At 54.6% G+C, this 23986-nt stretch overlaps 5 protein-coding genes across 5 annotated transcripts; 2 read left to right on the top strand and 3 right to left on the bottom strand.

Moving 5' to 3' along the window:
* Positions 1-4643: 4643 nt before the first annotated feature.
* On the bottom strand, positions 4644-5456 carry LOC136550696 (proline-rich receptor-like protein kinase PERK9). The gene has a single exon (XM_066542300.1). It carries the CDS (start codon positions 5454-5456, stop codon positions 4644-4646), a length of 813 nt encoding a protein of 270 aa, XP_066398397.1.
* Positions 5457-5502: 46 nt separating this feature from the next.
* LOC136549299 (dirigent protein 1-like) lies at positions 5503-8363 on the top strand. The gene is made up of 2 exons (XM_066540543.1): positions 5503-5624; positions 7524-8363. Exon 2 carries the CDS (start codon positions 7546-7548, stop codon positions 8248-8250), a length of 705 nt encoding a protein of 234 aa, XP_066396640.1. The 5' UTR covers positions 5503-5624; positions 7524-7545; the 3' UTR covers positions 8251-8363.
* LOC136550695 (uncharacterized) lies at positions 8356-9585 on the bottom strand. Its single transcript, XM_066542299.1, has one exon. The coding sequence runs from the start codon at positions 9583-9585 to the stop codon at positions 8356-8358; it is 1230 nt and encodes a 409-aa protein (XP_066398396.1).
* LOC136550694 (proline-rich receptor-like protein kinase PERK9) lies at positions 9586-10398 on the bottom strand. Its single transcript, XM_066542298.1, has one exon. The coding sequence runs from the start codon at positions 10396-10398 to the stop codon at positions 9586-9588; it is 813 nt and encodes a 270-aa protein (XP_066398395.1).
* A 51-nt stretch (positions 10399-10449) lies between these two features.
* Positions 10450-13407, top strand: LOC136549300 (dirigent protein 1-like). Its single transcript, XM_066540544.1, has 2 exons — positions 10450-10566; positions 12466-13407. Exon 2 carries the CDS (start codon positions 12488-12490, stop codon positions 13190-13192), a length of 705 nt encoding a protein of 234 aa, XP_066396641.1. The 5' UTR covers positions 10450-10566; positions 12466-12487; the 3' UTR covers positions 13193-13407.
* Positions 13408-23986: the final 10579 nt, after the last annotated feature.

The following is a 23986-nucleotide window of genomic DNA, read 5'->3' as shown; positions in this document are numbered from 1 at the left end:
GAGAATTGAGGAATGAATAAAATGGTTGTTGCAACAAATAGCCAAATAATGAGAACCCACCCCATGCTGAGTTGCATATTGCCTCAAACCAGCAGCAGTGATAGACACTTCTTTCGTTTTAAGACTTTATATTTTTATTTAAGAAGTATAAATGAAATTCTAAACATCAAGGCGTACCAATCCCACTATGGTTGAGGCTTACCATAAGCAAGCACAGCCGGTTCCACTGGTCACATGATGGATGGCTGCTTTGTTTATGGTTGCATCGCATCAGAATTCAGAAGCTGGAGGAGAGCATATGATACGAACCTGAACCTTCCCTTGGTCGATCGGAGATTGTATGTGTGCGGAGAGGCCGGATGCAGGACACGGCGGCGGGGCGCCGTGATTGCGAGGTGAAGGAAAAGAACAGGCGGCGGCTAGGGCAACTCCCGGCTCCCAAGGGAAGCCGAGTAAGTATATTACTCTTGCTTAATTATCCAAGTGTCTCACAATTGATATTTATAGCTAATGGAAATAATAGAAATAATACTATGGGCCTTTAGGCCTCCCCTAACCCATCCGGCTGCTATCAGCCATTAGCCACTAATGGGCCGGCGCCTTTGATACTGGACGCCGGTCATAACATCTCTCCCCGCGTCGACAAACAGCTCGTCCTCGAGCTGTACATCGGGGTAGAGGGCTTTGAAGTCATCGAGAGCTTCCCATGTCGCAGCAGTAGGCGGAAGGCCGTGCCATTTGACCAACAGCTTCCAATGGCCGCGACGCAGCTCAGCGCGCACAACCTGCTCCGGGGCCGGTAGCAGACGCCCCTCGGAAATGGGTGGCACCACCGCCGGCGTCGCCGGAGGATCACCCCGCCACTGCTTGAGCAGCCCGACAAGGAAGACATCATGGAGGCGTGCAGTCTCGGGCAGCTGTAGACGATAGGCCACACGCCCAATGCGTTCCAGTACGCGGAACGGCCCAGCATAGCGAGGACGAAGCTTGCCCTTGGCCGGTGTCGCTAGCGTGTGGGTGGGACGGTGAAGAAGTCGAAGCAGCACCCAATCGCCCACAGCGAAGTCCACAGCCCGATGGTGCCCGTCGTAGCGCTCCTTGGCGTGTTGTTGTGCCTGGACGAGGCGCTCCCGGACCTCGACCAGGAACGCGTCGCGGTCCCGGAGCATGGCGTCGGCGTCCTCCGTCTCAGCCGCCCCCTCCTGGTGGGGCAGCAGGGAAGGCGGTTGCCGGCCGTAGACAATCTCGAACGGAGTCACACGAAGCGCCGTGTGGTAAGACGTGTTGTAGCAGTACTCTGCCCATGGTAGCCAGTCGACCCATGAGCGCGGCCTGTCACCGGTCGCACAACGCAAGTACATGGCGATCACTTTGTTGACGATCTCAGACTGGCCGTCCGTCTGAGGATGGAAGGCCGTGCTGAGCCGCTGCTGCACACCTGCAAGGCGAAACAAATCCCTCCACAAGTGGCTGGTGAAGACCGGATCGCGGTCGCTGACGATGGAATTGGGGAAGCCATGAAGCCGCACGATCCCGTCGAAGAAGGCGCGAGCCACCGACGCGGCCGTGTAAGGATGGCTGAGGGCGATGAAGTGCGCGTACTTGGAGAAGCGATCCACCACCGTTAGAATCACAGATTTACCATGGACCTTGGGAAGGGCGTCGATGAAATCCATGGAGATGTCGGCCCACACTTGGGACGGCACATCCAAGGGCTGCAGGAGACCGGCCGGTTGTGTCGTGGGCGTTTTGTTGCGCTGACACACACCACACGTGCGGACGTAGTCTTGTACAAGCTTGCGGTCGCCGGGAAAATAGAAGTCGCTGCGCAGACGCACGAGGGTCTTCTGGACGCCCTCATGGCCCGTGGAATGCGCCAAGGTCACCACCTGATGGCGCAAGTCCTGCAGGTCAGGAACGTATACACGTTTGCCATGAAGGAGGAAGCCGTCCGCGGTGATCCAGGGCGCCTCCAGCGTCCCCGCGGCCTGCTGCTGCAAGAGGCCGCGTGCCACTGGGTCCTCCCTGGTGGCTGCCCTGATGTCGTCGTAGATGGCGAAGGACGGCCCAGACAAGGGAAATGCTGCCACTGCGTCCTCGTCACGGTGGGACAGTGCATCCGCCACCGAGTTGAGTCGTCCGGGGCGGTATTCCACCGCGAAGTCAAAGCCGAGCAGCTTGCTAACCCACTGATGTTGCGGAAGAGTGGAAAGCCGTTGGTCGAGCAGGAACTTCAAACTGTAGTGGTCGGTGCGGACGAGGAAACGGCGTCCCCACAAGTACGGCCGCCAGTGGCGGACCGCCTGCACTAGTCCGATGAGCTCGCGCTCATAGGCCGCGAGCTTGACGTGGCGCGCGACGAAGGGTCTGCTGAAGAACGCCAGGGGGCCCGACCCCTGGTGGAGGATGGCGCCGAAGCCGGCACCTGAGGCGTCACAGTCAACGACGAACTCGCTAGTGAAATCCGGCATCTGCAAAATAGGGGCGGATGACAAGGCCCTCTTGAGGGCGTCGAAGGCCTCCGCCACCTCCGGCGTCCAGGCGAACGCCTCCTTGCGCAGGAGACGAGTGAGTGGAGCAGCGATGGAGCCGAAGTCGCGGATGAACTTGCGGTAGTAGCCCGCAAGCCCGAGGAAGCCTCGGACGCCCCGGGGTGAACGCGGCGTCGGCCACGAGGAGACCGCAGCCACCTTGTCGCTGTCCATAGCGACGCCGTCGGCGGAGATGACGTGCCCGAGGTAGTTGACGGAGAGCGTCCCAAAGGAGCACTTGGACCTCTTTAAGTAGAGGCCGTGGGCCTTCAAGGTGGAGAAGGCGAGGCCAACATGCTGGAGGTGCTCGGACCACGAAGAGCTGTAGATCAAGATGTCATCGAAGAAGACCAGCACGAACCTGCGAAGGAAGGGCCGGAGGACGTCGTTCATCAGGGCTTGGAAAGTTGCCGGGGCGTTGGACAGCCCAAACGGCATTACCAAGAACTCGAAGTGGCCGTGGTGGGTGCGGAAAGCGGTCTTCTCGATGTCCGCCGGGTGCATGCGCACTTGGTGATAGCCCGAGCGGAGGTCGAGCTTAATGAAGAAGCGTGCCCCGCGTAGCTCGTCGAGGAGCTCGTCGACCACCGGGATCGGGAACTTGTCCTTGGACGTCTTGTCGTTGAGCGCGCGGTAGTCGATGCAGAACCACCACGACCCGTCTGACTTCTTAACGAGCAGCACAGGGGCGGAGAATGGTGACGAGCTCGGCCGAATGATGCCCTGCTCCAACATGGCGACGCATTGCCGCTCCAGCTCATCCTTCTGGAGCTGCGGGTACCGGTAGGGCCGTACCGCCACTGGCGCGGTCCCTGGTAGGAGGTGGATGCGGTGGTCGTAGGTGCGCCTGGGCGAAAGACCACGCGGCTCGTCGAAGATGGCCCCGTGTTGCTGCAGGAGCTGGTCCAGCAGTGGCCGCTGCTGGTCAGGAGTGGCTGCGGCCAGGTGCTGCTGGTGTGTCGATGCACCCGGTGCGCCCATGCACTGCCACGTGACGCGCTGGTCGCCGCGCTGGAAGGAGACGGTGAGGCCCTCGAAGTCCCACAGGAGGGGCCCCAAAGCTCCCAGGAAGTCGACACTGAGGATGAAGTCGAAGCAGCCGAGGGCGAGCCCCACACACGTGACGGGGAAGGACTCGCCACCGATGAGGACGGGCAGATCACGGGCGATTCCCTCGCACGGCAAACGCTCCCCGTTCGCGACCGTGACACGGAGGTTGTTGCCGCCATGCGGAACAATCCCTAGGCGTCGCATGACTGTACTCTGGAGGAAGGTGTGTGTGGAGCCAGTGTCCAGCAGGGCGAGGAGACGTTCCCCGTTGATGGTGACGGGCAGCAGCATGGTGTAGTAGGTGCGGATCCCTGCAAGAGCGTACACGGAGACCACCAGAGCATTAGCAGTAGCCCCCTCTAGTGGTGCCGTGTGGTCCTCGGCCGCGGCGTCCGTGGCGGTCTCTGCCCCGGTGAAGGCGTCGTTGTCGATGTAGTCGGAGGACTCCAGGTAGAAGACACGTGGGCAGATGTGGGCGCGCACGTACTGCTCATCGCAGTTGTAGCAAAGCCCCTGGCGACGGCGCTCGAGCATCTCCGCCGGTGTCAAGCGACGGAAGGTGCGGGTGGGCGTAGCGGGGCTGGTCGGACTCGGCGCAGTAGGAGCGGGCGCACCGGCTGGAGTCCCTCCCCCAGCGGGCGAGCGAGCCGAAGGAGTCTGCCGCTGGGGAGGGCGAGCGACACGCTGTGCTGGTGCCATGAGGGCCGTGGCCTTGCGTTTGAAAGTGCGCGCCAGGTACATGGCCATCTGGAGGTCACCTGGGTCGTGCATCTCCACGTCCACGCGGAGGTGGTCAGGCAGGCCCCCCACGAAGAGTTCCGCTTTTTGGCGGGTGGAGATGTCCCGGGCGTGAGCCAGGACCGCTTGAAAACGGCCTGCGAACTCGTCCACCGTGGAGTAAAAGGGCAGCCGGCCCAGCTCTGCCAGGCGAGTGCCACGAATGGGCGGTCCGAAGCGAAGGCGACACAAGTCCTTGAACCGATCCCATGGCGGCTGGCCCTCGTCCTGCTCGAGGGCATAGTACCACGTCTGGGCGTCGCCCGTGAGGTGATAGGACGCCATCTAGGTGCGCTGCGATGCCGGCGTGAGTTGGCCGCGGAAGAATTGTTCACAGTGCGTGAGCCAGTTCAGCGGATCGACGGAGCCATCGTACATCGTGAACTCGATCTTGTGGAACTTGGGCGGCCCGTTGCCCTGTGCTGATTTCGGGGTGCCCTCCCCGTAGCCGGGTGCGTGGTAGGATGGAGGCGATGGCGCCATGCTGCTGCCAGGAAGGAGGAGACCGTCCGTGCCGCCGTAGAGGGTTCCCGACACCCTCGATGCGCCATGATCGGGCACATGTGACCGGGGGGGCACCGACGTGTAGACCGGCCCTGATGAGTTCAGCGCCCATGGCGGAATCGGGGACGGCGACGGCGGAAAACGGAGCTGATGGATCGGAACGGACGACAAAGCAGGCGATGATGCCGTCGAGAGCCCTACGTCAGAGGGCATCCCGTAGGAGTAGGAGGCCGGCTGGGCGTGCTGAAGGGCGACCGACGGGGGCGGCGGAGGCAGGAGCGGCTGGAGCGGCGGCGCGCCATACTGCAGTTGTGGTGCGCCAAACTGTGGAGGCGAGGTGTTGAAGAGCTGGAGCATGGTGTTCATCGTGAGGCGCAGCTCGGCCAAACCGTGGCTGAGGTCGACGATCGCGTCTGTCGTCTGTTCAAGCGTGAAGACGGCGCGCGGCACCCTTGGCGCGCCCTGTGCCAGCGGCTGCGAGGAGGTCGGCACCAGGGCCGACGTTGAGGCGGCAGCCTGGGGCAGGACGCCGGAGGCGGAAGGCGCCGGCGTGGATGAGGGCGGAACGGCGGCGGTGGAGGGTTGGATCGACATGGCTGATACCAGGTTGATACGAACCTGAACCTTCCCCTTGGTCGATCGGAGATTGTATGTGTGCGGAGAGGCCGGATGCAGGACACGGCGGCGGGGCGCCGTGATTGTGAGGTGAAGGAAAAGAACAGGCGGCGGCTAGGGCAACTCCCGGCTCCCAAGGGAAGCCGAGTAAGTATATTACTCTTACTTAATTATCCAAGTGTCTCACAATTGATATTTATAGCTAATGGAAATAATAGAAATAATACTATGGGCCTTTAGGCCTCCCCTAACCCATCCGGCTGCTATCAGCCATTAGCCACTAATGGGCCGGCGCCTTTGATACTGGACGCCGGTCATAACAGCATAAGTCTCTGAGATCTGCCGTGGGAATTTCTACCATTTCTTTTTTTTTTTTTTAGTATAACCACAAGCATGCCCATATCACTCACTGAACAAGCAGTTCATGGCCAACCGGAACACAGCCAGCAAACTTTAAACATGCGAACTCAGCCTATCAACCATATCAGATATCTGGTCAGACTCTGGGTATCCAGCTTGAGCCAGCTGTTTTCTGAGACCCTGTTCCTTTCATCTGCACCCTTGCCTTCGACAAGACAGCGTAGTTCCCTGCATTTGCCATACCGCTCCACTTCCCAGCCTCTGCATACGTTCGACAAGACAGCGCAGTTCCCTGCATTTGAGGGCTGCAAGTTGCTCAGCTCGTTCACAGCCAGTTCTGCATACTCCAAGTTCTTGTGCAGTCGGCATGCACTGAGCAAGGACCCCCATATGACCTCATGTCATTAGGCTCCCAGGGCATGCTTGTCAGACCTGACACGTCACACACTCAAACTTGGCCTTGTTTAATTCCACACCAATATCTCAAAAAGTGCTACAGTATCTGTCACATCGAATGTTTGCGGCCCGTGTATAGAGCATTAAATGTAGAAAAAAAACTAATTGCACAGTTTGGTGGGAAATTACGAGACGAACGTTTTGAGCCTAATTAATCCATGTTTGAACACTATTTACCAAATAAAAACGAACGTGCTACAATAACCCCGAATTTCAACTTCATGTAACTGAACACAGCCTACACACAGCCGGCCCCGCCGCCCGTCCACACCAGCCCCCGGCGCTCAATTAATGGTACGTGGTCTGTTTGTCCCTGACATATGTCAAAGTATGACATGATTATTAGACAGCGAGAGGGAGAAATTTTATTTTCTTGACACATCATCACATGACATGCATACTAATAATGAACAATAAGTAATTTTTCACATGCATTTGGAAATAAGCTAAACTCATCCCTTGTAGAAATATGTAGAGAATAGTATTACATTTACATGCAGTTTTTGGGTATATATATGTCGATGACTCAATTTTCTTAACAAAATCTATAAGTATGAGGATGTATATACCAAAAAAACATTCTGCAGGCATTATTAGTTCATTACTTGTCAAATTAATCTGAAGAAAAAGCCATATATAATTAAGCTCATCGACGACCGAACTGAATTGAAGGGCCGACCGGTAGGTGTAGGTATAGCTATGTGATCATTACTTTGTCAATGGCAAAGCAGCAGCAGCAGCAGCTTGAACTTGCAACAAGTTTTTGGTGTCAAGATTAAACGGATTGCATAAGCATGCACAGGAGAGGCAGCCATCGCTATACAGTTAGCTGCTGCCGTTTTAACTAAAAGTACTAATTACAAGGGCACTAATTTAATCTCCCGGCAGGATTAGAATAGACTCGCTACCACTTGGGACTCCTGTCTGTCGTTGCACTGATCTTATTATGGCATTTTTGCTTAATTTATGTTAGCTCCCGTCTGATTGGTCAAAAATGTGTGGATTTGACTGGCCTGTGGCCTCTCCCTTTGTTCTTTGCTCTTGTGGACCTCCCATTTCGCCATTTGTTACTTGCTACTTGACCGAGCATCTCAGAATTCAGGATCCATCCTGTCACTTTGGATGCCATATGCCTATCCAGTAATCCTTTGAATTTGCGGTTCTACTGCTGTGATATGCATCACACACACTCACGGTGCTTATAAGTTTTCCATTTCTACCCACCTCGAGCTCCATCGATCGATCGTCCAACATGGCAGCAGCAGCAGCGATGGCATTCTCCCTCCTCTTGGTCCTCCTCCTCGCGGCGCTGTCATCGCCGCCGTCGGTCGTCCTGGCGGCGGACGACGATGGCACCACGCACCTGCACTTCTTCATGCACGACATCGTGGCCGGGAGCAACCCGACGGCGGTGCAGGTGGTGAAGGGCCCCGCCGCCGCGGGGTCGATCGTCCCGGGGCTGGCGTTCGGCGACACCATGGTGATCGACGACGCGCTGACGGAGACGTCGTCGCCCACGTCCGCCGCCGTGGGCCGCGCGCAGGGCTTCTACATGGTGTCGTCGCAGTCGGGCCTCGTGCTGATGGTGTGCGCGAACCTGCTGCTCACCTCGGGGGACCACAACGGCAGCACGCTCGCGGTGGTGGGCCGGGACGACGTGGGCGCGGACGTGCGGGAGCTCGCCGTCGTCGGCGGCACGGGCAACTTCCGGATGGCCACTGGGTACGTGCTGTGGAAGACGTCCAGCATGAGCGGGCCCGACGCCACCATCGAGCTCGACGTGCACGTGAGGACGGCGACAGCCACGGGTAGCGGCACCACCGGCGCCATCGACGGCGGCGGCGGCAGCACCACTGGTGCCTCCTCGGGCGCCCCCGCCAAGTGGGTTGGAGCAGGGTGGGTCAGTGCGTGCGTCGTCGCCGTTGTTGTTGCGGTGGTTGGATCCGGCGTCTGGTGATCACAGGCACAGCGCTAGAGTGCAGTGGACAGTTTGGTGACATGTCCATGACTCCATGTACTTGCTTGATGTGGTGTTACGTTGGAGGTCCTGTACTCTTCTCCTTTATATCATCAAGCCGTCCTTGTCCAGCAGTGGCCGCTGCTGGTCAGGAGTGGCTGCGGCCAGGTGCTGCTGGTGTGTCGATGCACCCGGTGCGCCCATGCACTGCCACGTGACGCGCTGGTCGCCGCGCTGGAAGGAGACGGTGAGGCCCTCGAAGTCCCACAGGAGGGGCCCCAAAGCTCCCAGGAAGTCGACACTGAGGATGAAGTCGAAGCAGCCGAGGGCGAGCCCCACACACGTGACGGGGAAGGACTCGCCACCGATGAGGACGGGCAGATCACGGGCGATTCCCTCGCACGGCAAACGCTCCCCGTTCGCGACCGTGACACGGAGGTTGTTGCCGCCATGCGGAACAATCCCTAGGCGTCGCATGACTGTACTCTGGAGGAAGGTGTGTGTGGAGCCAGTGTCCAGCAGGGCGAGGAGACGTTCCCCGTTGATGGTGACGGGCAGCAGCATGGTGTAGTAGGTGCGGATCCCTGCAAGAGCGTACACGGAGACCACCAGAGCATTAGCAGTAGCCCCCTCTAGTGGTGCCGTGTGGTCCTCGGCCGCGGCGTCCGTGGCGGTCTCTGCCCCGGTGAAGGCGTCGTTGTCGATGTAGTCGGAGGACTCCAGGTAGAAGACACGTGGGCAGATGTGGGCGCGCACGTACTGCTCATCGCAGTTGTAGCAAAGCCCCTGGCGACGGCGCTCGAGCATCTCCGCCGGTGTCAAGCGACGGAAGGTGCGGGTGGGCGTAGCGGGGCTGGTCGGACTCGGCGCAGTAGGAGCGGGCGCACCGGCTGGAGTCCCTCCCCCAGCGGGCGAGCGAGCCGAAGGAGTCTGCCGCTGGGGAGGGCGAGCGACACGCTGTGCTGGTGCCATGAGGGCCGTGGCCTTGCGTTTGAAAGTGCGCGCCAGGTACATGGCCATCTGGAGGTCACCTGGGTCGTGCATCTCCACGTCCACGCGGAGGTGGTCAGGCAGGCCCCCCACGAAGAGTTCCGCTTTTTGGCGGGTGGAGATGTCCCGGGCGTGAGCCAGGACCGCTTGAAAACGGCCTGCGAACTCGTCCACCGTGGAGTAAAAGGGCAGCCGGCCCAGCTCTGCCAGGCGAGTGCCACGAATGGGCGGTCCGAAGCGAAGGCGACACAAGTCCTTGAACCGATCCCATGGCGGCTGGCCCTCGTCCTGCTCGAGGGCATAGTACCACGTCTGGGCGTCGCCCGTGAGGTGATAGGACGCCATCTAGGTGCGCTGCGATGCCGGCGTGAGTTGGCCGCGGAAGAATTGTTCACAGTGCGTGAGCCAGTTCAGCGGATCGACGGAGCCATCGTACATCGTGAACTCGATCTTGTGGAACTTGGGCGGCCCGTTGCCCTGTGCTGATTTCGGGGTGCCCTCCCCGTAGCCGGGTGCGTGGTAGGATGGAGGCGATGGCGCCATGCTGCTGCCAGGAAGGAGGAGACCGTCCGTGCCGCCGTAGAGGGTTCCCGACACCCTCGATGCGCCATGATCGGGCACATGTGACCGGGGGGGCACCGACGTGTAGACCGGCCCTGATGAGTTCAGCGCCCATGGCGGAATCGGGGACGGCGACGGCGGAAAACGGAGCTGATGGATCGGAACGGACGACAAAGCAGGCGATGATGCCGTCGAGAGCCCTACGTCAGAGGGCATCCCGTAGGAGTAGGAGGCCGGCTGGGCGTGCTGAAGGGCGACCGACGGGGGCGGCGGAGGCAGGAGCGGCTGGAGCGGCGGCGCGCCATACTGCAGTTGTGGTGCGCCAAACTGTGGAGGCGAGGTGTTGAAGAGCTGGAGCATGGTGTTCATCGTGAGGCGCAGCTCGGCCAAACCGTGGCTGAGGTCGACGATCGCGTCTGTCGTCTGTTCAAGCGTGAAGACGGCGCGCGGCACCCTTGGCGCGCCCTGTGCCAGCGGCTGCGAGGAGGTCGGCACCAGGGCCGACGTTGAGGCGGCAGCCTGGGGCAGGACGCCGGAGGCGGAAGGCGCCGGCGTGGATGAGGGCGGAACGGCGGCGGTGGAGGGTTGGATCGACATGGCTGATACCAGGTTGATACGAACCTGAACCTTCCCCTTGGTCGATCGGAGATTGTATGTGTGCGGAGAGGCCGGATGCAGGACACGGCGGCGGGGCGCCGTGATTGTGAGGTGAAGGAAAAGAACAGGCGGCGGCTAGGGCAACTCCCGGCTCCCAAGGGAAGCCGAGTAAGTATATTACTCTTACTTAATTATCCAAGTGTCTCACAATTGATATTTATAGCTAATGGAAATAATAGAAATAATACTATGGGCCTTTAGGCCTCCCCTAACCCATCCGGCTGCTATCAGCCATTAGCCACTAATGGGCCGGCGCCTTTGATACTGGACGCCGGTCATAACAGCATAAGTCTCTGAGATCTGCCGTGGGAATTTCTACCATTTCTTTTTTTTTTTTTTAGTATAACCACAAGCATGCCCATATCACTCACTGAACAAGCAGTTCATGGCCAACCGGAACACAGCCAGCAAACTTTAAACATGCGAACTCAGCCTATCAACCATATCAGATATCTGGTCAGACTCTGGGTATCCAGCTTGAGCCAGCTGTTTTCTGAGACCCTGTTCCTTTCATCTGCACCCTTGCCTTCGACAAGACAGCGTAGTTCCCTGCATTTGCCATACCGCTCCACTTCCCAGCCTCTGCATACGTTCGACAAGACAGCGCAGTTCCCTGCATTTGAGGGCTGCAAGTTGCTCAGCTCGTTCACAGCCAGTTCTGCATACTCCAAGTTCTTGTGCAGTCGGCATGCACTGAGCAAGGACCCCCATATGACCTCATGTCATTAGGCTCCCAGGGCATGCTTGTCAGACCTGACACGTCACACACTCAAACTTGGCCTTGTTTAATTCCACACCAATATCTCAAAAAGTGCTACAGTATCTGTCACATCGAATGTTTGCGGCCCGTGTATAGAGCATTAAATGTAGAAAAAAAACTAATTGCACAGTTTGGTGGGAAATTACGAGACGAACGTTTTGAGCCTAATTAATCCATGTTTGAACACTATTTACCAAATAAAAACGAACGTGCTACAATAACCCCGAATTTCAACTTCATGTAACTGAACACAGCCTACACACAGCCGGCCCCGCCGCCCGTCCACACCAGCCCCCGGCGCTCAATTAATGGTACGTGGTCTGTTTGTCCCTGACATATGTCAAAGTATGACATGATTATTAGACAGCGAGAGGGAGAAATTTTATTTTCTTGACACATCATCACATGACATGCATACTAATAATGAACAATAAGTAATTTTTCACATGCATTTGGAAATAAGCTAAACTCATCCCTTGTAGAAATATGTAGAGAATAGTATTACATTTACATGCAGTTTTTGGGTATATATATGTCGATGACTCAATTTTCTTAACAAAATCTATAAGTATGAGGATGTATATACCAAAAAAACATTCTGCAGGCATTATTAGTTCATTACTTGTCAAATTAATCTGAAGAAAAAGCCATATATAATTAAGCTCATCGACGACCGAACTGAATTGAAGGGCCGACCGGTAGGTGTAGGTATAGCTATGTGATCATTACTTTGTCAATGGCAAAGCAGCAGCAGCAGCAGCTTGAACTTGCAACAAGTTTTTGGTGTCAAGATTAAACGGATTGCATAAGCATGCACAGGAGAGGCAGCCATCGCTATACAGTTAGCTGCTGCCGTTTTAACTAAAAGTACTAATTACAAGGGCACTAATTTAATCTCCCGGCAGGATTAGAATAGACTCGCTACCACTTGGGACTCCTGTCTGTCGTTGCACTGATCTTATTATGGCATTTTTGCTTAATTTATGTTAGCTCCCGTCTGATTGGTCAAAAATGTGTGGATTTGACTGGCCTGTGGCCTCTCCCTTTGTTCTTTGCTCTTGTGGACCTCCCATTTCGCCATTTGTTACTTGCTACTTGACCGAGCATCTCAGAATTCAGGATCCATCCTGTCACTTTGGATGCCATATGCCTATCCAGTAATCCTTTGAATTTGCGGTTCTACTGCTGTGATATGCATCACACACACTCACGGTGCTTATAAGTTTTCCATTTCTACCCACCTCGAGCTCCATCGATCGATCGTCCAACATGGCAGCAGCAGCAGCGATGGCATTCTCCCTCCTCTTGGTCCTCCTCCTCGCGGCGCTGTCATCGCCGCCGTCGGTCGTCCTGGCGGCGGACGACGATGGCACCACGCACCTGCACTTCTTCATGCACGACATCGTGGCCGGGAGCAACCCGACGGCGGTGCAGGTGGTGAAGGGCCCCGCCGCCGCGGGGTCGATCGTCCCGGGGCTGGCGTTCGGCGACACCATGGTGATCGACGACGCGCTGACGGAGACGTCGTCGCCCACGTCCGCCGCCGTGGGCCGCGCGCAGGGCTTCTACATGGTGTCGTCGCAGTCGGGCCTCGTGCTGATGGTGTGCGCGAACCTGCTGCTCACCTCGGGGGACCACAACGGCAGCACGCTCGCGGTGGTGGGCCGGGACGACGTGGGCGCGGACGTGCGGGAGCTCGCCGTCGTCGGCGGCACGGGCAACTTCCGGATGGCCACTGGGTACGTGCTGTGGAAGACGTCCAGCATGAGCGGGCCCGACGCCACCATCGAGCTCGACGTGCACGTGAGGACGGCGACAGCCACGGGTAGCGGCACCACCGGCGCCATCGACGGCGGCGGCGGCAGCACCACTGGTGCCTCCTCGGGCGCCCCCGCCAAGTGGGTTGGAGCAGGGTGGGTCAGTGCGTGCGTCGTCGCCGTTGTTGTTGCGGTGGTTGGATCCGGCGTCTGGTGATCACAGGCACAGCGCTAGAGTGCAGTGGACAGTTTGGTGACATGTCCATGACTCCATGTACTTGCTTGATGTGGTGTTACGTTGGAGGTCCTGTACTCTTCTCCTTTATATCATCAAGCCGTCCTTGAGAACGGATGTTCCGGATTACTAGTGTTGGTTTAGTTTCTGGTTGTTTTTTTAGTTGCTTATTATTCACTGTTTTCTTTTGTGCTGTGTTGTCATTCTGGGTCGAGCTGTCGAGTGGAAGCTCTTTTTTTTTTTAGAAAAGGGTGGGTTGCATTACGTCTAACACAGTACACCGAAGTTACAAACAGAACCCTGTTGAAGTATGAAATTACAACAAAACGCACATAAGTCCTGGACATGGTCTCCCCTGCTCATCTTCTCGGTGCCAAAGCCACGGAGAATCGATGAGACCGGAGCAACAATCTCCAAAGGAACCGACGAGTTAAGGCCACCACGGGCCAACTCAAATTTTGAAGCCACTACAGATGGTATCCTGATCCCAAAACACCTGAAGATCACTGAACGAACTGGGCAGAGACCCTGCACTACTATAGATTTAGACATCACTGTCGGCCTCATCACTGTCGGATTTGTAAGAACCGGCGGTGATTTACCTTCACTGTCGGTTCTGAGCTTGAAAATAAGAAAAAGATTGGGGCTGGGCTAAAACTGACAGTGAATGACCACATCACTGCCGGTTTGTGGCTTGCACCGGTAGTGAGTTGGCGGCCACTTATCACTGCCGGTTCTAACCAAGAGCCGATAGTGATTTGGTGCTATCACTGTCGGTTCGAGCCAAGAACCGATGGTGATAAAATAGCGATAGAAAAAGCTGGCGCCGTCCTCTCCTTCCTCCTCTCTTTCATCCCGAGCACAGAGACGAGCATTTAGGCTGTTCCCTCCATTGTTGCGGTTGCTCTTCACCATGAAGTTAGCTCTTGGATTTGAAAGAATGGCTTGATCTTTTTGCTTTAAGGTTAGTAACAAGCATCCACTCCTTTGATTTTGTTGCTTAATTAGCGTTGTTTTGATGGCTACATTGCTTGATTCTCATTCTAATTCTTTCTCCATTCTAGAGAGCAATTTTCCAATTGGACTTTGTGCAAGGCTTGGAAGCAAATTATGGTGAATCCATCATCCAACAGGTTAGTGTCTTTGAACACATTTAAAATTCTAGCTAATTACATGGTGGTCAAGATCATTGTTAGTATGTGATGCTATAATTAGTTCTTAATAGGAGTAGAGTAGATTCTTTTATAATTTGGGTGAGCAAATTAATCCATGTGTCACCTACCAACACATTGTTTGAAGCTATATTGTTGTTCATGGTCATGTCTCCAATTTTAGTCTTTTTGTAAAAAAATAGTGTCTCCATTTTTATGTGGCATCAAATAGAATAATTGTTCTTCATTATTATGCAATAATTGTTTTTTATGGGGCTATGATTTTCAATTTATATGTCCGGGGCTACCAATTTTAAATTTTCAATAATTAGTGTACAATAATGTTTTTGAAAAATAGTGTCGGTGCAGAAAGTGACCAACAAGTAAATATTTATAGTTTTGTCGTACGTTGTGATCGGAGGTGGCCTAGCACTCAATGACATAGAGTTTATACTAGTTCAGGCAACGTGCCCTACATCCGATTTGAGTCGGTCGATGACTTTATTCCTAAGCCCAGGTGCTCGAAGTTTGTAGTGGGGTTACAAACGAGAAGGAGAAAGATGGGAGGTACAAGAGGTCCGGTCGGACTCCGGTCGGACCCCGGTCGAAAGGGCTGAGAGTAACGGGAGCCCCGCTATGAGCTAAGTGTTCAAGCATGTGCTTGAGGTTCGAACCTGGCGGTTCTGTAGTTGTGAACTAGTGAACTTGAATGATCTAATGAATCTGACCAAGCTTAATGACCTGAATGTTGGGAGAGAGTGCATTCCCTTTTATAGATGAAGAGGATGGCCTTACAAGTGAGAGGGAGAGAGTACGTATGTTTCTAAGCCTTGTTGCCCACGCCGGTGGGTATAGGATGATTTGTAGGTGCCCACAACACTATTTGATGTCAGATGCATGTGGGAGATTGTATTGTCTTCTTTAGGTATGGCAGACGTCGGCACCCGCCACACCGTTGATACTTGGAGGCATGCAAGGGGTTTCACTACATTCACCCGGTACGGTAAACGCCGGCGCCCACAACACTGTCGATGCCCAGAGGCATGTGGGGGAGCCTTACCGTATAGGAGTTAATGGCGCCCACAACACTATAGGGAAAAATGTCGATGCCTACAACACTGTTTGGGCTCTACCATGCCAGGTAGGTTATAGAGTATTGTTTTTGCAGGTATATAGGGTATGGACCCCGACATTGCGGTTTGACTTGTGCGCCCTGCCTTACTTTATCCGTTTGTTTCTGGTCCTTACCGAGCGGGCATCCCCGGTCGATTGGTCCCACTCAGCTCTGATCGCTCCAGTCGGAGAATAGCAGTGAGCAGGGTTTTGGCATATCCCTGGTCAGAAACATGGGGTCAGAGTTAGAAGTAGTGCTTTGGTGAGGCGTTCTGGTCAGAGAGGCTGTCCGGAGGCGGGCTAAAGATTGAAGCGAGCGCTCTGGTCGGAGAGGTGGGCTAGAGTCGGTAAACGAGCGTCGTTCCTCCCTGGCCAGGCTTTCTGGTCGGTGATTGGATAGCCCTTCTGGCATGTTATTTAGGTATTTGGGGTGGCCCATGAGTTGTGCATTGTTTGTAGCGTTGCCTGTTGGACCGAGCCTTTGTTCAAAAGCCGGTCCACGAGGGACCCTGGGTGATTTAGGTAGAATCATCTAGGGGATTTTTGTCTTGACGATGGGTGCACGCGAGCGCACCCGCGGGTGTAGCCCCTGAGCCCCCGGGTGATTTGGGCAGAATCGTCTAGGGGGTTTTCGTGTTGCCAGCGGGGGATGTTTTTGTTTCATCAGCAGGTGTGCGCGAGCGCACCCGTGGGTGTAGCCCCCGAGCCCCCGAGTGATTCGGGCAGAATCATCTTGGAGGTGTTTGTTTAGCGGGCGTGTGTGCGTGTTTTTTAGTTGAGACGGAGCCGTCAACTAAGGCGTCGTTGCACAGCCAAGGTGGTTTGTTTTTTAGGAATCGGGTGTGACGGAGCTCATGGATCCTGGCATCGATGCGCGCCATGGGATCGGGCAAGGCGGTTAGTTTAGGGATTGGACGAGATGGATCTCGCGGGTCTTGGCGTTGGTGTGCGCTATGGGATCGAGCGAGTCAGAGTCGCGGATCCTGGCCTCGGTGCAGCCCGCGCAGCCAAGGCAGTTAGTTAGTTAGTTTAGGGATCGGGCGAGCCAGAGTTCATGGATCTGATGGGGTGAGTTCAGGGTCGTAGACCCAGGCATTTGGTGTGAAGTCCAAGCATAGCCGATGGATGGGGCGAGTTTGGGATCGTAGACCCAGACGTTTGGTGTGCAGTCGAAGCGTAGCCGTGGATGGGGAGAGTTTGGGGTCGCATACCTAGGTGTTTGGTGTGTAGTCAAAGCGTAGCCATGGATGGGGCGAGTTTAGGGTCACAGACCTAGGTGTTTGGTGTGCAGTCGAAGCGTAGCCATGGATGGGGTGAGTTTGGGGTCACAGACCCAGGTGTTTGGTGTGTAGTCAAAGCGTACATGTGGATGGGCGAGTTCGGGGTCCTAGACCTAGGTGTTTTAGTGTCTTGAGCCCCCAAGCCCTGGTAGGGGTCAGTTTGAGTTGTGTGCATTACCCCATCCTCGATTTCTCATGAGGGCCTGAGCTTTATCGCTTGCCTTGATCGCTCAGGCTCAAGTGACGCGCTCGGTGAGTTCGCTAACGGGTATGATCGAGTGGAATCCGGATCCGTTGTTCATGACAGGGTCGGCATAGCCCTCTTATGACATTCCACTGCTCCTTTACCTGCAACCCGACAGATGCCTGGGTCATTTTGGAGACCGACCCGGGTGGCCTAATGGCCTCCCCTCGATGGAGATTCTATGGGCTGGGCAAGAGGTTTAGGATCGAACGAGAAGGTTGAGATGACCCTATCTGCTTTGGGGCAAACTAGACGAGAGCCGCATGGGGGTCATCTATGTTTTTCTCCCCTGGCTCTGTTTGATGTGGGGCGGCCCTGAGCCCTTCGTGGGCTGGCCTTCGAACCCCGGTCGATCATTGCTCATGTTGAATGAAGCAACTATGGCTTCATGACACAACACGGAGCATTATGATGTATTTCGCTACACGTGTGATGTTTAGTTCCTGAGCCCCCAGGCGCTTCAGGGCCTGAATTGTCCAGGGGACACAGGCGTATGGAATGAATGCGTGTTTGGATGTATGAAATGATTATAAACAAATAGCAGGGTCGGTAGTGTTACCTTGATGACTCGAGTGACGAGGTTTGAAGAGCTCTAATTGGAGATGTCCGACCGGGACCCATGCTCATCGTTCGTGATGGAGTCGGCATGGCCTACATGGGGCGTCCCTTTGCTCCTTACCTATCTCTTGGTATTTTTCCTAAGTCGTTCGATCGACTTAGGAAGCCCAATGGTCTCTCCCGCCGGAGATATCATTTTGGTTTTTTCTAAGTCCCACCTGGGGATGCGAAGAGCTACCTGTGTGCGGTGGCACTTTGGTTCTTATGCCCGGCGTGCAGTAGTGGTGGGCCATACCCAGGCCATGTCCCATCTGATTAGGCGCCATTCCATTGGGCAGGGCACGTCTCATCGGTCAGGGCACATCTCATCTACATTAAATGGGAAAGAGAGGGTTTTTCGCTCTACCATTTTGATTTCTCGATCGGCGTGCCTTCCCTAACTGTTGCACTATTTTCCTTAAGTAGGAGAAGGGAGAAGGTTTTCGCCCCGTTCCTCCACATGTTCCCCATCCGCCGCCTCCCCTCATTTTTCTTCTTGCCGAGAGCGTCTTTGAGAGCTACGGTGGTTCCTAGGAAAGAAAAGGGGGAGAGCGAGGGAGAGGAAAACTCACAAATCCTTTCACAAACCCAGAGCGAGATATCGTACTGGTGGTCATCCACTGTGAGGGAGTCGATGTTGAAGGCCTTCGCCATGAAGGGGTTTCTGCCATCGAAGGAGGCGGCGCACTAGAGGGCTCCCGGGAGGGAGGAGTTCCCGCAACCTCGGCCCAGCGAGGTGTTTCTTTTCTTGCCTTCCATAAGCGTGGGTTAGGATACCCCGCGCATTGGTTCCTACGTGGGATCCTCAATGAGTGGGGTCTGGAGCTGCAGCACCTCAATCCGATGGGGTGCTACATATCGCCGACTTCGTTACCGTCTATAAGGCCTTCCTCGGGATGGAGCCACACATGGACTTCTTCCGATGGCTGTTCTCTGGGCGAGCTTTGCCAGTGGGGAATCCACCTGAGGGCATGCTAGTGGGGGGCTTTGCCCTGCAGAGGAAACCAAGCATGGGGGGGCTCGTATCCTGTGTACATCCCCTGCGACTCTAACTAGGGGTGGCACGAGAAGTGGTTTTATATCAGGAATCCAGTGGAGGCACCATTCCTAGCGTTCACCGGCGAGAGGCTAGAGAACCAGGATAGTTGGTCATGGGGCTATTCCTGTCAAGAGAAGAAGAAGGTGGAGATCATCGAGGTGGAGCTCTAGAAGCTCGTGCGGCGCGGCCTTGACAGGGTGCGGGTGTTCCACACCCTCTACCATCGCCGGGTTGCTCTGTTAGCGGAGAGGGCGCAGCCGATGTGAAGGTACAGCGGCGCATCAGACCCTGATCATGCGTCATCGGAGGAGCTATTGGATGACAAGGTCTAGAGTCACCTTGACCGGGTGCTGCAGCTAAAGCCCAAAGAGAAGGTTGATGGGAAGCCCAGACGTCTCAACGCCTCGGTGGTGTCCAAACTGGTATGCTCCTCTCTCTTTACTTCGTGTTCTTATCCCCGTTTGCTTTCCTGCTTTTTTGATCTTGAGTCGCTTGTTGCGTAGGGGCTTGATGCTTATAGGTCCCAGCCGTACCTTCCAAAGGGGCCGGAGGGCGCAGCTCGGCAGGCCGCCCAGAAGGAGGCGGCGGATGCCAGGAAGAAAAAGAAAGCCGAGGTGGCTCAGCGAAAGTATAAGAAGGAGAAGGAGATTGCCTGGCGCGTGGAGGCTGGGGAAAATAAGAGCGACGTCGAGTCTGATCTTGAGTTAGAGGATCCCACAGACATGGATGACATGGTTTTCTCCGAGGAGGAGGAAAGCCAGGAGGTCATTGTGACCTCAGCGGAGCGTCGCGACCCTACGGCGATGTCTGCTGGCGATGAGCGGGAGGCGGAGAGCCGTGCCGTGGTTCCTGTGCCAAGGAAGCGTGCGGCGAGCGTAGACACCGCCAATGAATGGGAAACGAAGCGGGCATGGTCACCGCGCCCCTCGGTGGCATTGCCAGTCTCATCCCTGCCTACCGTGGGTGTGACCAAGCAAGCTAGGTGGTTAGAGGAGCGGGCTTGCACCGTGCGTCGCCAGGCCCGGTACCAGCATGTGACTCATAGCGGGAGGATGCCCCGCCTGCTGCTCAAGTCGGAGCATCCCGAGCCAAAGGTCGTGGTGACCCGTAGGCCAGGCAGGAGCTGGTTGGGATGACTCCACCCCCAGTTGAAGTGAGGGGACATAGGTCGCAGCCTAGGAGGGGTCCTCGCCCTATGGGCCCATCGACGCCGGGTCTTGGCTTTAGAGTCATGCCGCTTACCTCCTGGTATGTTTTTCTTTGTTTCTTTTTGATCTTGCTGTTGAGTCTTTTTTGGAGTATGACTGACCTATACTTTTTGTCAGCGGCTGAATGATGATGAGGTTGAGCATCGCCCCAACTCCCATGTAGGAGGTTTGGAGGCCCACCCTACAGTGCGCCGCGACAAATGGCGGGGGAACAGGGTGGTGGCGACGAGCCCTTCCCTTCCGAGGGTGGTGCTCGCTAGGTCGGTTGCTAGTACAGCGGCTATGACAGTGATGATGCTGGTAGCGATCCCGGTGGTGATGATGGAGGCTTCACTGGAGGTGTCCCTCATGACCCCTCCTCCACCATCTATGGCAGAAGAGGAGAAGGAGACCTAGCCCCCTGCCTCATCGGGTGGAGGGCTGCACGGCTCACCCTCGTGGTTGGAGCTGAAGGTGCTAGGGAGAGACGTGACTGGGACGTAGTAGGAACGCCCATCGGTGGCCTATGCAACCGAGGTGGTGGAGATCCCATCTGACGATGAGGCGGATGACGTGGTGGAGCAGCCGGTGCCGTCGCAGGAGTTGCAAGTGGTTCGGTCGGAGGCTGGGCCCTCCGGTGGGCTGTCAGAGGGTGACCTAGAGTGGCCCTGCCCTAAGGACCCGACAAAGGTGCGGTTCATCCTTCGGGATTCCTAGGAGTGTCAGCTCTGGGACATCCTTGTGAGGAAAGGACTTGCCATGGAGTCCGAACTCACCAACCTATCGGTGAAGCTCAAGGATGCCCAGGAGCAGGTTAAGTCCGCCTAGCAGTTAGTCAAGGTCAACCTGTAGCTCGCCGCGGAGGTGAGTTTCCCGTATTTGTCCTTGACCTCTGAGTCTCTTGTTGGTTGCCTTAGCATGCTTGCTTTTTGTTTTCATAGGGTCTAAAGGAGATGTCATCCCGCAAGTCCCGCTTCCTCCGGATGGAGCATGCCCGGGTGGCTGAGCTTTAGCGTCAGCTAGATTCCACCCGCCGCGAGTCCTAGGACCGGGTGGCCGAGGTGACCGTGGAGCGGGTGGAGGAGCATCGTGCAGCAGAGTGGGCGACCGCCGCCGAGCAGGGGCTTGAGGGAGCGAAGGCCCACCAGGCGGAGATTGAGGCAGGGTTGCGGAAATCCTTGGCGGACACCGAGGCGGCGCTCCAAAAATCTCTAGAAACCCTTGAGTCAGAGCGGAGCGGCTTGGTGTCCGAGCAGAATGCCCTGGAGTTGGTGCGAAAGGCCCTGGAGTTGGAGCAAAAGGCCCGGTCAGGGGCAGACCAGGAAGTGCTCACGCTTTGGGGTTGGGTGATGGGGACTAAGTAGGCGAGCGCCCGGCTATGTGAGCAGGTAACCCGGTAGGCGAAGGAATTCTCCACCCTTGAGAACTTCCTCCTCGGCATGTACCTATGTCCACAGTTAATGATGTGTTTAGGAACACACTAGCTGATGATACTGAGGATAATGATGGCATTTCTTAGCTGCTACGTAATATAGAGACCAGATGTCTTAGTGAAAGACAGCTAAGAAAGTTAGAGAAAATGAGACAAGATGACAAAACACCATTGTATAAGAATTGTCCAATGAGAAAATTAGAAGTTGACATCATGCTGTTAGAGTTCAAATCGACAAATAGATTGAGCGATAAAGGCTTTGATTAGTTGTTAGGTATAATAAGGAAAATGCTCCCAGAAAAAAGAGTTGCTAGAAAAGACATACCTAGCCAAGCAAATGATCTACCCCATCAGCCTTGAGGTTAAAAAATCCATGCGTGCTCCAATGATTACATATTGTACCGTGGAGGCGAATACAAAGACTTGGATGTGTGCCCCAAGTGTGAAGCTCCACGGTACAAGGAAGAGCCGTTAGCTGAGGGTACCAAGACCAGAGGAGGTCTCATGAAGGTCGTTTGGTATTTCCCTATAGCTCTTCGGATGCATAGGCTATTTGCATGTGCAAAGTTAGCCAAGCTGTTGCACTGGCATGGCGAAGAGCGTAAGAAAGATACAATGATGAGGCACTCCACCGATGGGAAGGATTGGAGGACAGTCAATACTATGTTCTATAAGAACATCGGTGGAGATGTAAGGCACCTTTGGTTTGGGTTGAACATAGATGGGATGAATCATTTTGACTAGGTTAGAAGCAATCATAGCACCTAGCCAGTGATGCTTTGTATATACAACCTTCCACCTTAGCTCTGTATGAAGCGGTCGTACATCCAGATACCATTACTGATCAAAGGGCCAAGACAACTTGGGAATGACATCGATGTGTTTCTAGAACCAGTGATCGATGAACTAGTGAAGATGTTTGAAAAGGGTGTCAAGGATGTTTGGGATGAGTACAAAAAGGAACATGTCATGATCATGGTAGTACTTATCGCTACAATCACTGACCTGCCAGGTCGAGGTTGCTTGTCCGGAGAGAAGACAAAGGCTGTACTAGATGTGTCGAGTGCTTGGATAACACCGATACGGTACATGTGCCAAAGAACTCAAAGATAGTTTATATGGGACACCGTAGGTTCATACCTAAGGATTACCCTTCATATAGGAACAGAAAAGATTTTGACGAGACTATTGAGAAACGTTTACCTCCAAAATATCGAGACGGGCTTGCGATACTTCGAGAAGTCAACAAACTGGAGGTTGTTCTTGAGAAGGCGGACAATGCAATAGCAGCGCCTGATGGGAGCATCTAGAAGAAAAAATTGGTTTTCTGGAAACTATCTTATTGGCCAGTGCTGAGTGTACACCACTATCTTGATCACATGCACATTATTAGAAACGTGTGTGGTAACATGCTTAACTCATTGATAGACACCGGGGGGCATTGAAGGATTCACTAGCCACACACCTGGACATGCAACACTTGGGAATTAGAAATGAACTGCACCCTGTTGCGTTAGAGGATGGCCAGTTCGAACTTCCGGTTGTGTCATGGACCTTAAAGAAGGAAGAAAAGCGTGCGCTTATTTCTTTCTTCAATGAACTTAAAGTCCCGATGGGCTACTGTGCGAACCCGAAGAGGCTAGTGAGCATGAAAGAACTCAAGTTCAACTATGGCTATATGAAGGCCCATGACTGCCATGTCATTATGACTCAACTGCTCCCTGTTGCCCTGCGTGGTATCCTCTCCCAAAGGTCAGCGCCCCAATCATAAAGTTGTGCTCGTTCTTTAACTCGATCTCAAAAAAGGTCATTGATGTGTCCACGCTGGACTAGCTACAGCGGGACATAGCCAAAACTCTCGTTAGGCTTGAGATGTATTTCTCATCGACTTACTTTGATATCTCAGAGCATCTACTCGTTCATCTTGTTGACCAAATTAGAGCCCTTGGCCCAATTTACCTGCATGAGATCTTCCCTTTCGAAAGGTTGATGAAAGTTTTTAGGAGGTATGTTAGGAACAGATTCAGGCCAGAAGGGGGCATGGTAGAAGGATGATCAATGGAGGAGGCCATTGAGTTCTGCACATATTATCTAGACATCAATAGGGTCAGAGTTCAAGAATCTCGTCACGTGGGAAGACTAGGTGGCAAAGGAACGATTAGAGAGAAATCTATCATAGTAGATGACCCCGTTTCTTTTAGATAGGCATAGTTCGTTGTTCTCCAGCAAGCAGAGGATGTGTTGCCATACAATGACGAGCATAGGCAATCGCTGCAAACTTTATATCCGAGTAGGTCATAGGCTTGGCTTGATAAAAAACATAAGGAGAAATTTATCAGCTAGTTGCGATGCCGCTTGATTGGAACAACGTTGGGTAATCAGTCGGATATCTTAGCCAAGGGACCTTCGAGTACATTGCTTAAGTACCAAGGGTATGAGATAAATGGATTTACATTTTACACAAAAAAGCAAGATGAAAAGAGCACATACCAAAACAGTGGTGTTTGTTTCGATGCTTGCGATGAAAATAGCAATGTACAGGCGACGTACTATGGTTTTCTAGAGGAGATATGGGAGCTGGACTTAGGTCGATTGAAGGTAGCTCTTTTTCACTGCCTGTGGGTCCGGCTCGAGGAAATCATCACCGATAGAGAAGAGTTCACTAGCGTTGATCTCACCAAGACCGCATATAGAGACGACCCCTTTGTCCTTACAAAAGACGTTATGCAAATC

The sequence above is a fragment of the Miscanthus floridulus genome, chromosome 4 (assembly GCF_019320115.1).
Source record: "Miscanthus floridulus cultivar M001 chromosome 4, ASM1932011v1, whole genome shotgun sequence".
NCBI lineage: Eukaryota > Viridiplantae > Streptophyta > Magnoliopsida > Poales > Poaceae > Miscanthus > Miscanthus floridulus.
This window is presented reverse-complemented; position numbering and strand designations above follow the sequence as displayed.